The following is a 15,092-nucleotide window of genomic DNA, read 5'->3' as shown; positions in this document are numbered from 1 at the left end:
AGGTGCGGGGGGGCGGGGGGGGGGGGGGGTGTTGGGGAGCTGGCAGTGCCCCCGCAGCCCCGGGCACCGCATGGCAGCGCAACCTGACACAGACATTTGCAACGCCCTGGCCGGACTGACGGAGGGCGAAGTGGAAGGCGAAAGAGGGAGAGGAGGAGAAAACTTTCCACTAATTTACTTTTTTTGGCCAGGAGCGCCTGTGTTCATAGACGGCGAGTTCTTCCCCCGGCCCTCCCTCTTAACTCCCCCTCCCCGTTACTCGCGTACAATTAGCAGCATTAGGAATCAGCCCTCCAGCAAATAGGGGAACTGCGGCGAACCACGCACGGTAGGTGTGTGAAAGGCAAGGCGGCAGGGGCCAGGAGGGTTTTGGGGCTTCAGCTGGAAACTATCCCCACGGATGGGGAGAGCGACCCTTTCCGCTGCGCTGCGGCAGGGGAGGCGCTGACCGAGGGGTGAACACAAAAAGGGAGAGGTGTTGGGGGGGAAACAGAGAGAGGGGAGAGGCTGCAGAAGATGCGAAAGAGCTTGGTAGGCGTCCTCAGGGTCTGCTGGGTGCGTGTGCTGGCGGGTGTTTCCCTTTCTCCGCTCCTTTTTGACTCCGGTGGCGGGAAGCGCTGATTTCTAGTCTCCTTTTTGGCTCTGGGTATCCCGTCCGCTCTCTCTGCACATGTTCCGAGGGCGCCATCTCTTTGCAAAGCCCTGCGTCCTCCCGCAGGTCTCCCAGCGGCTGCTCGGGAGCGTGTGAACATCGCGGGCTCCACCAGCCCAGCCCAACCAGCCCAGCCCAGCCCAGCCCAACCTGCGGCTGCTTCCCGGTCCCTCGGCCTCCCCTCACACCTCTCGGGCTCCCCAGCTCAGGCAGCGCTTCATTCTTCCCCGCTCTGTCACTGTCAGGGACCCAGCTTTCCGGAAGCAAAGGACGTGAACCTGACAGTGTGTTTATATATATATAATGATAGATATAGATTGATTGATTGGTTTCGCCAGAGGTATCCTTAAAGACATGTACAGATGGGTTGTCTCCCCCCGCCCTAGCCTGAATCTCTGTGCCTGTGTGTGTGTATGTGTGTTTACAGAGAGGAGCTGAGCTGACTTTTGGGAATCTTTCCTTATCTGCACAGAGGGCTCGTCCTGTAGCCGCACAGACAGCGGCTCAGAGGGCTGGAACTGAGCAGGGCTCAGGCAGCCAGACGAACGCTGCCTCTAGCCCGGTTCAAATCCGAAGCAGACGATTTTTGCAACTAATCTGGAGAGAAATCTTGCCTCCCAGCAGCGAGAGACAGAGAGAGGGAGGGAGGGAGGGAAGGAAGGAGAGACAGTCAACAAGGGAGAGAGACGGACCGAAGTTTGGAAGAAGTGAGCAGCTGCCGAGAGCTCAGAAAGTTTGTTTTGACTTCACAGCCCCGGAGCTGGTAGAGCCGAAAGCGGGGAGCTCTTGAGGACGGCGCTGCCGCATGTGTCCCTCGGGACTGACCTCCCTTTCCTTGCAGGTTTTAGGAGCCGGAGGATACAATGTTCACTAAACTCTTCCAGCAGTGGAGTTTCGCCGTGTTTCTGCTGAGCTATTCCGTGCCCTCTTACGGGAGATCAGTCGAGGGGATCAGCCGCAGACTGTGAGTTTCTCTCGGTTTGGTTTCCCCCCCCCCTCCCCCCCATTTCTCGCTTCTCTGCGGGTGGGGAGGGAGGTGACGGGGCCCCGGGGGGGCTGGCAGCCCGGGGCCAGGGGTCTGGGGGTGTTCGCAGCCGCCAGCAGCGCTCCCGGCACCGCCCCGGGTTACCTGCTTCAGGTACTCACCGGCGGTGTCTCAGGGATGGGCAGGAAACGGGCGCATTTCAGCTGCCCGAACTTACACAGCGTTTGGGAAGGAGATGTTAAAGTTGAGGGTCTCTTCTTCCGAGGGGGAGCAGCTGGGGACCTGCCCAGCCCGTGCTCTTCTTGCCCCGTTGCACCCCTCGCTGCGCTCTGGGACGGGAGCATCCCGGCTTGTCAAACCGCTGCATGTCACGCCGAGTACCATTGCCCTTCTCCGGCCCTGGCATGGAGCCAATATCGATTGGGGGAGGGGGGGGGGGGAAACACGTCAGTGAGGGCCACCACGGAATTGAAGTAGTGAACAATTTCTTTGGATTTCTGTCACTTTAGGAAAATAACATTATAATGAAAATATCCAAAGGGAGTCCATCCAGTATCTGACCTGGAGGCAGAAATATGCTTTTTTGATAAACTGTAATGTGACTTGTGTGTTCAGGAAGTGACCTCTTTGCTCTTTCCAAAATAATCAACCTGGTTTATACTTATACCCCCTATGAGAAGTGCAGAAGAGAAGCTGCTGGGATGATGTAGGAGCAGCTGTTTCACACATCTAAGTCACTGGTTTTCACTGGACTTGCATCAGATTTTCTAAGGAAGAAACACTCAGTCATGCTGTGGAGGGCTGCATTGTTAGCAAGTTCAAAAGGAAGTCAGATTGGAGAAAGCACATTGGAAAATCCAATCACAATTTGCAAGGAAACATGACACGGCAAACAATTTCAGATTGGTTTTCTTGTAACTGCTTTGTTACATACGTAAGAACAAGGTCTCCAAATAGTACTTCCTCTGCCACTTAAGCAACCAAAAAAATCCCTCAGGTGAAGTGACTTTAGACACACCTAAACTTTGGCAACAGACAGGCAGCTATTACACATCTCCTACAGCAAACTGTGTAGAACATGTTATTGCTGATAAATCTACAGAGTATTCTCCCCGTTCCATTATTGCTGAGCTGTTTTGTACTCCTGCAAATTATTGTTGAGCTACTTCTTCTATTTGAGACCATTTTCTTCCCTTGGGATACAGAGGAACCAACCTTTGGTTTCAGAAACAAACAGAAAAGGAAAATAACTGCAGTACAGTAAAATGCTGGTTTTCCTTGGCTAAAAATCTCTGACCTGGATCGAAGCCAAATTTGTTTTTAAAAAAGGCTAAATTTGCTAAGAAATATTCTCTCTCTTTTTGAAGCTGGTGTTGCTTTAACACTTGTTTTTAAAGGTCAGGACTAGAGGTCTTAGCAACATCCCCATTCCATCCTGACAGGGGGGAAAAAAGTGGAAGCTAAACAGTCAATGGCATGTAAAACACACAGAAGAAACCAGTTAGCTGTCAGTTAGTGGCATTCACGTAGTTTTGTTTGTGGGCACAGCACAAACACAGACACCACACTCAAACATGTGTCCTGTTTTAATGTCACCACAAACCATTCCTAGAGTTAATGGTTAATAACTCACTTAAGCCTAGAGATTTTTTTATTATTTTTTTTTTTCCCCTGTCAAAGGCTTAAACCAGGAACGGGTGAAAATACTGAAGCACAATATTATAGCTATGCATAAATAATCAAAATTACATAGGCCAGGTTCTACAGAGTTTACTGAGACAAATCTCCCATTAAAAGCAATAGCAAATTGTCCCAAGAAAAGACTGCCAGACTTATTATTTGTTATAGAAATGCTTTAGCTGCTGAAGAACTTCAGAGAAACCCAGTAATGCCTCAAAGTGAAATTAGATCTTTTTATCAGCTTGCCCAGACACTGTAGCATCATGTCCCCAGATCTGTTAAAAATATTTTTCCTAACCCTGAGATAGGTTGAGCAGCTTTCATTCCCTCTGGAGCCAGTGGCAAGGGCACTCAGCCTTGCAAAATCCAGGCAGAAAGCTGACTGAATCCTTTGCCATCTTTTTGCTGAACCTATGAACATGCAAAATGTGGAAAGTCAAGGATAATAATGGTTAAACAAGAGCAACTCTGAGACAGAAAGTTGTTGCTTGAAGAATGTTGCCTCTCAGTGACGCTAGATATCTGCAGGGAACAAAAAAAAGAAGGACTGCGCCTGAAAAGTACAGCTTATCTGAAAGTACATGAAGTCAGGATAGTCACAAGTCATGGATTTCTACTGTTTTCCCCATTACAAGACATTAAGTCTTAGATGTGCACAGTGTACTGGGATACAGTGATTAGTTTGGACACTCTGGTCAAATAGAAACCATCAACATCCTTCTCTCAGAAGTGTCTACCACATGTAAGCTTAGCATTTGCTGTGCTTGGTTTGGGGTCAGGCTCTTTCTCCTTGAATGAGAGGCGGATTTTATAGAAGGATGGAAGGGACCCCTAGTGGGTCATCTTAACCCTAACAGCCTAATATTTTTGCATATCACATCCAACATGTGAATGCAATCATTCTGCTTTCCATTGCCTTCCTATTCCGTGTGTGGGGGTGAGATACTGTTGATATCTCCATTGTGAAGCACTGCTTACATCAACCTCCTTGGGCAAGTATTTTTCCTTGATTTACAAACACAGGAGTTGTTTGAATAACTTAGGCAGGAGGCAGAAGGTCAAAGAGATACAGATCTGCCACATCTTTGTTTTTAAGGAGTTTTTTTTTTTAATCTAGAGCACACAAAGGAAATTGGTAGGCAAAATGTAATCCTGAAGTCTGGCTGAGTAATAGAAGTCATGTGAAATGTAACACTACGTAATGTTATACAATCATCTGCAACAGCAGAATGTTATTTGGGGCCAGACTTGATGCTAAATATCATACAGACATTTAAACAGAAACCCACCCTCTTTGGCACACTAACCCCTCACACGTCAATCCCTGCCTTATTTTGGAAATGCACACTCACTCAAGATGTGGATCTTGTAATGCTCTTTGACTGCCTTGTGTGTACTGGAACCAAATCTTTAGGTTTCAGCTCTGTAAAATGGAATAGCTTTTCAATCAGGAGGACTTTAATAACAGGCTTTAGAGATTCAAGATATTGTCACAGTTGGGTAAATTAACCAAACACACATTACAGGATTAAGGCAGCTTTAGGTTGTCTGTGATAAAAAGCATTATCCTTGGCAGTTTACAAGAGGCGGTAGGAAAGCTTTGCTCATCACATGAGACATGCTGTTTTAGGCTCAGTAAAGCACTAAGATTTGTATGCTTTTTATAAACTAGAAGAGTGAAAGAAGAACTGTATTTCCCATGCAAATATCCTGGGAAAACAGACTACTGAAGCTAGGAGTGTACCATGAGCAGCAGTGGACGGCTTGACTATGCCACTCAGAGGAGCCCAAGGTGCTAGTTTTATTAGCATGCTGGCAAATCAGCCTGACCTTAATGAGAAGGTTGCTAGAGGTGGCTGTTGGAGAGCTTCAGGGAGTGCACTGGTCAAAAAAACTCCCCTGGGGGAGATCCTGAGCTTGTGTTAATGATTACAGCTGCACTGAAGAGAACGAAATGTGATGGGTTCTGCTCGGTTATATCACACTGCATTTTTGCTTTGGGACATGAAGCTGAAGGGCATAAAATGCTTGCCCTAGAGCCTTAAGTTATCCAAAACTGATTTGGGGATGCTTAGAACATAGACAATGGTTGGTGAAATGCATGCTCACAAGTCTGAGTATATCTAGGCCTGATTTTGAGCAAACCCTACTGCATGAAAAAAAAACAATGGCCATCTTTGAGTCTCATTGTGGAATGGGGGAAAGCTGCTGTGTGTATTTTACACCGAGTAACACAGATGTATTAGCACTTGAACCCATCACTCAAAGACAATACTTTAAAAGTGCAGCTTCACAAAGACAAAAAGTGGAGGGGATGATCTTAAACCAATGCTGCTTGAAGTTGCCAATTTCAATTAGCTCTGCTGTTGAGTGAGTCACAAACTTAAAGAGTTTGGCTGAAAGGACTGAGAAAGATAGATTGCAGAACACTCCCAGTGATTTAGCATACCATCTTTGTCCACCACATTTGGAAACCTGGTAACAGAGCCAGATAATTGGGGATGGGACAGAAGGAAGGAATATTCATTCACAGTTATGTGTCTTCTCCCATTTCACCCACATGCAGAAACAACTTCTTCTCCAGCTAACTGACCAAATTATTGTAAGAGAGGCAAGGCAGTGAATTCATTTTCTTTGGCCAGTAAGAATCCAGTCACATGCAGTATCCTGATGCAAGATGAGAAGATATGTAGCCAATCTCAGCACACTGAAGTAGGGCAATTGGAAGCATAAACTGTATTATAGCATTCATGGGAACACAGCTAAAATCCCAGTTTGTGCTCTTTCTGTGGTTCACAATGCAGCTGCGTGTCTATCCCACACCAAGGAAAAAGCATGTATTTTCTCACAGTTTTATATTATCCAGGTGCCACTTACATCTTCTTTCCTAAGATGTTTCATACCTTCTTTTCTGGTACAACGTGTCTAAAATACAGATAGCTAAGCACCTCCCATTCCCCAAAAATGAGACAGAAATTAGTGAGCCAAAAGGTCACAAACTCTGGAAAAGTCCCAGAGACCCACTCAGACAAAGCAGGATGCTCTTGAAGAAGACCCAGAGAAGAGAGCTAGCACAAAACTCAGCCTCAAAAGTTCACGCCTAAAAGAATACTAGAAAGGCACCTAAAAGCATAATTAGACACAAGTGGCCAAGCAGTAAAATCAGCAAGAGTGGATGAGGCTCAGCTCTGCTGATGCTCAGAATGCTGCCTCTCTGGGTAGCTCATTATAGACTGAAGTGCTTAAGTTTTAGGCACCCAAATTCAAGTGTTTTTTTTTCCCCATTATGCTCTTGCAATTGCACTTATTTAAATTCAGAGATGAAATGCTCTTTTACGTATTTATGAATGTTTTTTAAGTACATGACTGAGCAGAAGAAAATTATTAGAATGATGCTGTACAAACACCGCTTCTGGCTTCAATAACATTGCTTATTATTCCCTCTCTTGCTTGACTGCAGTGCTCCATTATCTGACCCTTTAGTTTTGCTATCTCTGACAACTGCCTTCCTGCCTTTACTGCCTGAAGTGTGATATATTAAGTGTTGTAATGCTTTCCTAGAAAAGAGCAGTGACTAATTCAACTCCTGGTCCAGTGGTGTGTGATGGGTCAGCTGAGAATTATTACCCGCTTAGGTCTTTCCTGTCTCTGTAGGGAACAGCTACTCTGAGAAGCAGAACTTGCTCCAGCAGTCTGACTTAGCTGGATGTCTCCAAGTGTGAGGGCTTCTACACAGTCACTGTGGCCACCACTGCCAGAGGAGAGAGGAACTCTGCCAAGTACTGGCAGAACTCTGCCCAAGTACTGGGCAATAACCAAATCCTAAATGTGTTTTTTTTTCCCCCTCCTCTCTTCTCTATCTGCAGCAAACGGGCTGTATCTGAGCACCAGCTGTTGCATGACAAAGGCAAGTCAATCCAAGACTTACGAAGAAGAATATTCCTTCAAAATTTAATTGAAGGTGTCAACACTGCGGAAATCCGTGCAACTTCAGAGGTTTCACCTAACCCTAAGCCTGCTACCAACACAAAGAACTACCCTGTCCGATTTGAAGATGAGGGCAGATACCTAACTCAGGAGACAAACAAATCACAGACCTACAAGGAGCAGCCCCTGAAGGTATCGGGGAAGAAAAAGAAAGCCAAGCCTGGAAAACGTAAGGAACAGGAGAAGAAAAAGAGGCGAGCCCGCTCAGCTTGGCTAAATCCTGGCATGTATGGAAGTGGCACAACTGAGAGCCCACTCTTGGACAACTCTGTTACTACACATAATCACACTTTAAGGTAATTCTGCTCTATCCTTTTGGGGGGCACACCACATATTTTCTGAAATGGCTATCCATCAGTGGGTGAGGTCAAGGCCCCACTCAAACCTGGAGTAGTAGCACAAATTGGGGCTCATAACTGGGCAGGGACTTTTCAAGCAGGTGCTTTCTGGAGGTAAGTACCCTTTCCACTTGTGACAAAATCAGTCTTTCCTAGGACAGACAAATCAGGTAAACCCCTTATTGCCAGAATGAGCTTCCCAAAGCTGAGTGAGTAGGAAGTGAAGTTATTTCTGCAAAAAGAAAGCACATCATAGACGTTAAAATGTCTTTTCCTGTTTTAACTGTAGTGTCTGTCACATCAGATCTTGGTCCCACACTTGGGCCTCAGCAGATTGAAAGCTTTGAGTTTTATTCAAGACTCTGCATCTATAAAATGGCGAAGTTTTCTTTCTTCCCTCTCAATGCCTCCCCTTTTTGGCAACTCTCCTACCTTTAGTTTACAGTTTTTCATTTTACTGTTTAACCTTAGGGGAGAACACGGAAAATTTCTCTCTTAGCAATATCTTCAAACAAGGCAGACCAGCCTTTCACCATAAAATTTTCCCTGCCATTAAGATTTTTTAATTCAGCTCCATCTTTTTTGCCAGCTCGTGAAACAATTACGTTGCTGCTGAAAAATGTTGAGCATTGCTTTTGGAGAGAGACGTGCTTCCCTCATGGATGACAATGAAGGGTTTCCAGAGCAGTGGTGAGCTGGAGGCTTCAGTTGAGGTGCCTCAAGTGACTCATCCACTTGCAGTCATCTCAGTTGGAGTGGAAGCCTGCACACTTGCAGTTGAAGCCAAGGAGTCCGCCCCTCAGTTCTCCTTAAATGTTTGCTTTTTCAACAGCAAGAAACCCACACTTCTTCCTTCTCCTCCCCTTTGCTTTGGGAGAACAGAGACATAAGAGAAGTGCTACCTGCTCACAGTAAACACCTTAGAAAGAGAGGTCAGCTGAGGGATTTGCTATAACCCAGTCTTGGGTTAAGCCTCACAGGCCACATTTTGCAACATGCTCTATCACCTCAACTTCTGCTGGGACCTCCAGCAGTTACTGGCATTAAGGGCTAGGCATTCAGTGTCCTGGACCATAAAACAGCATGGACGTAGCAGTAGTGAAGTAAGAGAGGCTGGTTGGTCTCAGTGCCTTAGGAAAGAAACGCCCTGGGACTCCAGTCGGGAGGTGCCTGATGTTTCAACAGGTGTTAAGGAACTGTGGTGGCCAATCAATACACAGCACCTGTCTTCAGCACATAGAAATCTTGAATGTAGGGAAGAACCACCCTAGGGCATTTTTACTGTTACTCCTTTTTCTTACTACTCTGTCTTTGGTTGTATATCCCATAGAATATGTAAAAGAGCGACATGTACAACCCTGCTGATTTACCTAGTTCTTTCCTTAGGTGAAGGTACTTCACTTTTTCCTCTTACCTAGCCTTTCTATCTCAATCATGGTTGGATGGCTGAAGGCAGTTGGCTTTGCTGTGGAGTGCAGACTACTGAAGGCACTCTCCAGCTTTACCTTACTGATATTATTGCCTAAGACGCAGTATCTCTCCAGGGCAAGAAACAGACTCCTTAAGAGGACCTGTATTTTACACAATCAGTTGAAGATGATCAATTGAAAAGAACCCATAAAACAGGAAAATGAAATTCCCCCTTCACATGCACAGGGCATTGTATGCTGGTTCAGTTCTTTAAAGACTGATAGTGTATGAGCTTATACTTGCCTCAGTAGGCTGCCAAAAGATTCCAAATTTAAATGAAAGTAGGTCCCAACTCCCTGACATGTATTTTAGACAGGGGTAGTCAGACACAACACAGTTTTCTATGCTATTGTTGGCACAAGGTGGCTAAGCTCATTTTAGGTGGAAGAGTGACCACATATGAATGAGGTTGATCCCTCAGTTGTACTGAGCTGAATCAGGATTTTCGACTCCGTCTGTGGATGGAGGGCAAGGAAGGTGTGTGCAGACATGATTTCCAGATGCTGCAGCAGGGGAAGTTGATTTGTAGCACCCCTAAGACTATCTGCAGCTTAGGAGAAGTATCATTACTTCACAGAGAAGGAGTGGATATGCATAATGCAGCAGGGCAAATGTGAAGGAATTACCAAGATAAGATTTAAGGATGCTTTTCACTGTATCTCTGTGCTTCTTTTCCGCTCCACAGACCGCACTAAAATCCCTGTACCAATGCCCTCTGGCCAATCTCAATCCCAACATTTTGGGTTAAAGCCAGAAGATAGTTTGGGTAAAAAAAAAAAAATGCCCTGTTTGGATCTTTTTACTTACAACAGGAAGTATCTCATAAAAAAGGCAAATCTTGCAAAATCTGAGACTAAATCACAGAAAGTAGCTTGTGCCTAGTAGTTAATACAGAGCCCATGGTCAAGATGTGGCTCAGCTTAAGCTCTAAAACAAAGGCTAAAATCCAAGCCAAACTAAAAATGTCACCCTCTTAAAAATAGGCGTGTGTGGTGCAGATGCACACACACAATCATGCAGTATGAATTTGTGCCATTATGATACATACTGTAATATAGCCTGAACACACCCTAATACTACTAGCTAATTATGAAAGAGCTTCATGCTAGCATTTCTATTCCAGGCTCTTAAAAAATTCTTTCACATGGATATTCCAGCTCTATTCCCATTCCGATTCAATTAAGCTGTTACTACCTAATTCCCTAAGAAATCTTTCAGACCAGTAGGCTCTCTAATGTTAAATGTAGCCTCCCTTTCACTGTGCACATGAAAAAAAAACCCTCTCATGCTCTCAAGGATTTGCTTTTTCTTGTATCTGGCACCCACACAGGTCTGCCATGTGGAACACCACCTGCAGCTTCAGCAAGTCCAGCTCCATCCTATAGCTTCACATTCCATCCTATAGCTATTTCCCAGGGAACTAATATGCAGAACAGAAAGGTGCCCCTCACAGGGACAGCAGGGGAAAAAAGCTCAAGCTTTCAGGATTTCCTGCAGCAGCACTAAGAAAAAACTGAAATGAATGTTATAGTATAAGTACTACACTGACAGGGGAGGAGCAGGCTGCTTTTGTTCTGCTGCCTTCACAAGGAAGGGATGCATACAGAACTCATTCCAGCCTTCCAGTATGACTTAGAAAACTCCCAAATCTTCAGTCTCTGTGCAGGTGACTGTTTCAGCTCTGACTGAATGCAACAGGAGTCAGAGCTTAGCAAGGCAAGATGCTCCCTTTCTTTCAGGACCAACAGAGGGCAAGGTTCAGGATTATAGCTTTCTCATTCATTCAAGTGCTTAAAGACACGTTGCCAAGCATCTGTTCACTGCAAGACCTGAGCAGTCTTTCTTAGATAAGCACTGCATGAACTCATGTACCTGACAGTATAAAAATATAACCTCTAAGATAAACAGCCCCTTGTCTATCAGGTGGTCAGTGGGAAAGACTAAATAAGGCCCGTGGGACTGCTTTAATTAGAAGCCCAGCATCACACCCAAACAGTTAACGATATTGCCAGTGCTGAAGAAAGATTTTCTCATCTTCAAATTAAAGTTTCTCCAACTTTTTAGCACTTGGCACATTTATTACAGGTTGATGCAGTTTTTCTACCTGTAGCACTCGGCAATCTTGTTGCACAAGGCTCTACAGAAAACCACAGCCCCTTCCTATTTCTCCGAGTGTAAAACATAGTGGGGTAGGTGGTCTCAGTGTCATGACTAACTGCACACCTTCATCCTGCTGGCTGAGTTGCACTGAAAGGTATATAGCAGAGGTCTTGCAAAGATGTCTGAAACTGTAGCATTGTTTCACAGGCCCTGTGATTTCAAGTGTTTGCTAGCCATGAACACCAGTCATAGCCTGTGGCACTCTTGCTTTTAATTTTGTGCCCATGTATTTGGAAATTAATTTTTTCTTTTATTTTTTTTTTTCTGTCCTTTTTTTATCTCTGCAGGAGGCGCTGACATTTTCAGCAAGAGATTTTTGGAAGACATATTGCAGTATTCTGTAATAGTGAACATATTGGAAGTATTAAAATATTTATTACCTGTAAATTTTTTTTTGGTTATTGTGAATTTTCCTCTTTTTTCTCCCCCCCCTTTTTTTTTGCTAAGGCTAAGACAATTATTATTGTCACCTTTGCCATAATTTATTTTGTTGACAGGTGTATTTATTTTGTGAACGTATCCTGGTGCTGCTGACTTTCTATATTTTTTTTTGTAACATAATGCACTTTAGATATACATATCGAGTACATGGATAACTGACATCAAATGTTCCTGTTTTGTGGTTGACTCCAGTGAATGCCTACATACAAGTGTTCAAACCGATTTTCCTTTGTGCATGTATAATAGCAGTATTTTAAAATTTGTAAAGAATGTCTAATAAAATATAATCTAATTAAATCACGGCTCAGAAGGAAAAACATGTCCTTTCGGAATTTCAAGGGCAGGAATTCTATTATTTTTTTTCTTTACTACATTTGAAAATCGCTTTAAATTTAATGTGTTTACATTGGTTCAAACTCCCACATTTTCACATTAGCTTTTAGTTAAAAATCACTCAGAACATATTTTGTTCCAGTGTTCTATTTCAAGTCAGCTAAGTTGCTAAACAACCTGGGGGTACTGACTGTCATGTAGCTCAGCCCCTGCTGCAGGGAAAGCACAGATTCCCACCCTTACCAGCTCTCAGCCCTGCAAAGGATTCCATTCTCCAAATGAGAGGATGCAAAAAGCAGCCCCAGAGGATGCATCGCTTACTGCACTCTTGGAAAGGGCTCACATGTCACACACCCTGTAGCCTTGCTTGAATATAGACAGATGCTCAGTGTCCTCGCCTCCCACCAACTTTACTCAAAGATGACAATGTCTACCACATGGGTTTCAGCTCCTTGTATTTTAAGACCACCTTATGTTAAAGTGGTGGAGGGGACAGGAGGAGGGAGGGGGAAGGAAGGGTGTTACCTGGCTGAATGCACAGAAGAAAGAAAAAATGGAAACTGCAGTAGGTGACCACATCACTAGGTATTGTTGCATTGCTTGAACAACTTTTCCCACCACAAGGATGTCTCACATGGCTCTGTTTCCAAAAAACATCTGCATCAATTTTACTTCTGCCTTATACCCATAGTTGCAGCTAAGGGTGAGGACATCTTAATTACTTCCTGGTCACTAGCTGAAGAAAACTAGCTGAAGAAAACACCAGGAAAAAAAAAAATCAAATATTTTCTTATTACTTTTTTTTTTTTTTTTTAAAGTGAACATAAAGGTCCTGCTTCCTATTCCTTTCATTACCACCCACATGTTAATCACAGCAGCTGCTGTGGGGGCAGCCTGAATAAAGGAGATTTTTTTCATGCAGATATCTCTGCTTGGTGAAGTCTTCCTGAATTTCCTCCACCTCACTCCTTTAACATCAGCAACATCAGAAAAACGCAAACGTGGAAAAATAAATTACAAATCCTGGGAATTTTAAGATAGTTCTTATAATTGTTGCTCCATTCTGTAGTTGCCAAGCTTCTCTTTTTTATTCTTTCCTTTTTTTCAAGTGCCATCTTTCTCAGTTGCCAAAGTACAGCCATTATATAATATAAACCAGATGTATTTCTGCTGTCTACCCAGTCTCGCAGAAAACTACCTCCAAGAAAGCACTAAAAGCAAGAAAACTTAAGAAAAACTTACCCATCCTCCCCCACCCACTTCTGCAAAGTGTGAAATCCAGCGCTTCATTACGCCCAGTTAATTACTACAGCCAAAAAGCACGTGCGTATCATTTCCTTTTCAGATGAAAAATATTATACATGATGAAACGTAGCACTTCTTTGGGGCTGCATTAAAGAAAAAAGGCATGGCTCCTGCACATTTTCAACTTGGCCTCCTTGCACATCCTGCCTATTTATAGCATCCAGCTAATGCTGGGGTTTATACAACTGAAGTTAACTGCAATATATTCAGAAGATGATTTTGTGTCTCAGGATTACTTCCCAGCATATCCCAGCTGGAGCTACAACCTAAAGCTCCAGTGGGCAGGGGCAATTTATCTTTGTCAGTAAAATGATGCTCAGCAGACTGGGGGCCAAAGAGCATAAAAAAATAATAATAATCATGCACCCCAATGCTAAACCTTGGCATGATAGAACCAGCCACTTTATAAGTTGAGGTCTGATTTTGAAGTGTTCCCAGTCTCCCCCATATGTTTGCACTGACCATTAAGGACTTGCTTTTTTATTTTTTTCTAATTTATATAAGTAAAAATTGCTATTATAGCAAATTTAAGCAACAGTTTTCTTGAAGACCTTTACACGGGTCATGTAAAAACTCTCTGTGCATTCTGTGATTCACAGACTATGGTCTGAAAGTCACTGCTGCTGACCATTGGATTTAACTCTGTAAAGCAGAAGGCAAGTTTTTTTGAGCTCTCAGCTTTGCAGGAAGATAAATCCAGAAAACTCCTATTTCTGAGACAAGCTACAGCAGTTTTGCCTTCCTAAGTGCAGGGAGATGGACTAAAAATCTTCGAGAGATTTTAGTTTGTCAGACAGTTCAATCCAAATCACTTGTCTCAGAGAACCTGCAGTAATAAGAACCTTTCTGATATTTTCTGATATACTTGTTGTCAAATGTCAGAGGAGAAAAAAAATAGTGCTGGAGCATCAGCCATTGCTTGACCTTATGAAAGACTGTACTTTTACATTCATGTATGTCTGCCCTCTTGATGTTCTACATGGCACACGTGCACACATAAACAAACCCAAACTGGACAGCATTCTGGGCAAGGAGGCACTCCAAGAACTCAGAATACTCGAAGTCAGATTGCTCACACAAATATCGTTTGCCTCTTTGTTCCCACATTACAGTCAGGGCTAGGATAACATGATCAGATGTTACAGGTCTTCTGCCACCTATTTTCTCTTCCTTTTCTCTGTTCCCCCTCATTCCTTTTCCTTTGCTGAAGCGAAAATCCAGCTCTTGTCTTTTCACCTGATGTCAGCTGCCCTCCTTTCTCCTTGGCTGTTTCTTCTCCCACCATTTCTATCACCATTCTTCAACTCTCTCCTTCCATGTCCACAACCCAAGTCCTTTCAGCTCTGTTTCTCCTGGACCCTACCATCACCATCCACACTCCACCTTCTGTCCTCTTTGGCCAGCTAATCCCAGACCTCACCTCATCCATGACAGCTTCCTTCACCAGTTTCCTGGCTCACCAAGTCTGTCTTCTGCATCCTGGCTCATAGTCACTTCTCCTGTGTTTCTCCAAGGACTGCATCCCAGGCAGGTTACACTTTCCCCTCAGCAGCCACACCAGCTTCTCCTGCTCTCTACCCACCTGCCAGCAAGAAAACCAAGCAGAGCAGAGCGGGGACGCTTCCTCCTGACTCTTGCTGTCCATTGCCCTATCCCTGTGCCTTTTCCCAATCTTCTGGCTAAGCATGCACTGTGGGGAAGTTTTGCCTTTGCCCTCATAGCTTCTGAGCACAAGCCTGCT

The 15,092-nt window shown here is 44.2% G+C and overlaps 1 protein-coding gene across 1 annotated transcript; it reads left to right on the top strand.

The window, feature by feature from the left end:
- Positions 1-257: 257 nt before the first annotated feature.
- PTHLH (parathyroid hormone-like hormone) lies at positions 258-11,665 on the top strand. The gene is made up of 4 exons (XM_009999046.1): positions 258-323; positions 1,494-1,616; positions 7,184-7,600; positions 11,560-11,665. Exons 2-4 carry the CDS (start codon positions 1,516-1,518, stop codon positions 11,567-11,569), a joined length of 528 nt encoding a protein of 175 aa, XP_009997348.1. The 5' UTR covers positions 258-323; positions 1,494-1,515; the 3' UTR covers positions 11,570-11,665.
- Positions 11,666-15,092: the final 3,427 nt, after the last annotated feature.

This window comes from Chaetura pelagica, unplaced genomic scaffold (genome assembly GCF_000747805.2).
Source record: "Chaetura pelagica isolate M959 unplaced genomic scaffold, ChaPel_1.0 scaffold6, whole genome shotgun sequence".
In the NCBI taxonomy this organism is placed as follows: domain Eukaryota; kingdom Metazoa; phylum Chordata; class Aves; order Apodiformes; family Apodidae; genus Chaetura; species Chaetura pelagica.
The sequence above is the reverse complement of the archived record's forward strand: the minus strand, read 5'-3'. Positions and strand labels throughout refer to the sequence as shown.

Excerpts from the sequence above, each read along its gene's own strand:
- PTHLH (XM_009999046.1), top strand. The coding sequence starts at position 1,516 with ATGTTCACTAAACTCTTCCAGCAGTGGAGTTTCGCCGTGTTTCTGCTG. Across the intron at positions 1,617-7,183 it reads GAGGGGATCAGCCGCAGACT|CAAACGGGCTGTATCTGAGC; the intron begins GTGAGTTTCTCT and ends CTCTATCTGCAG.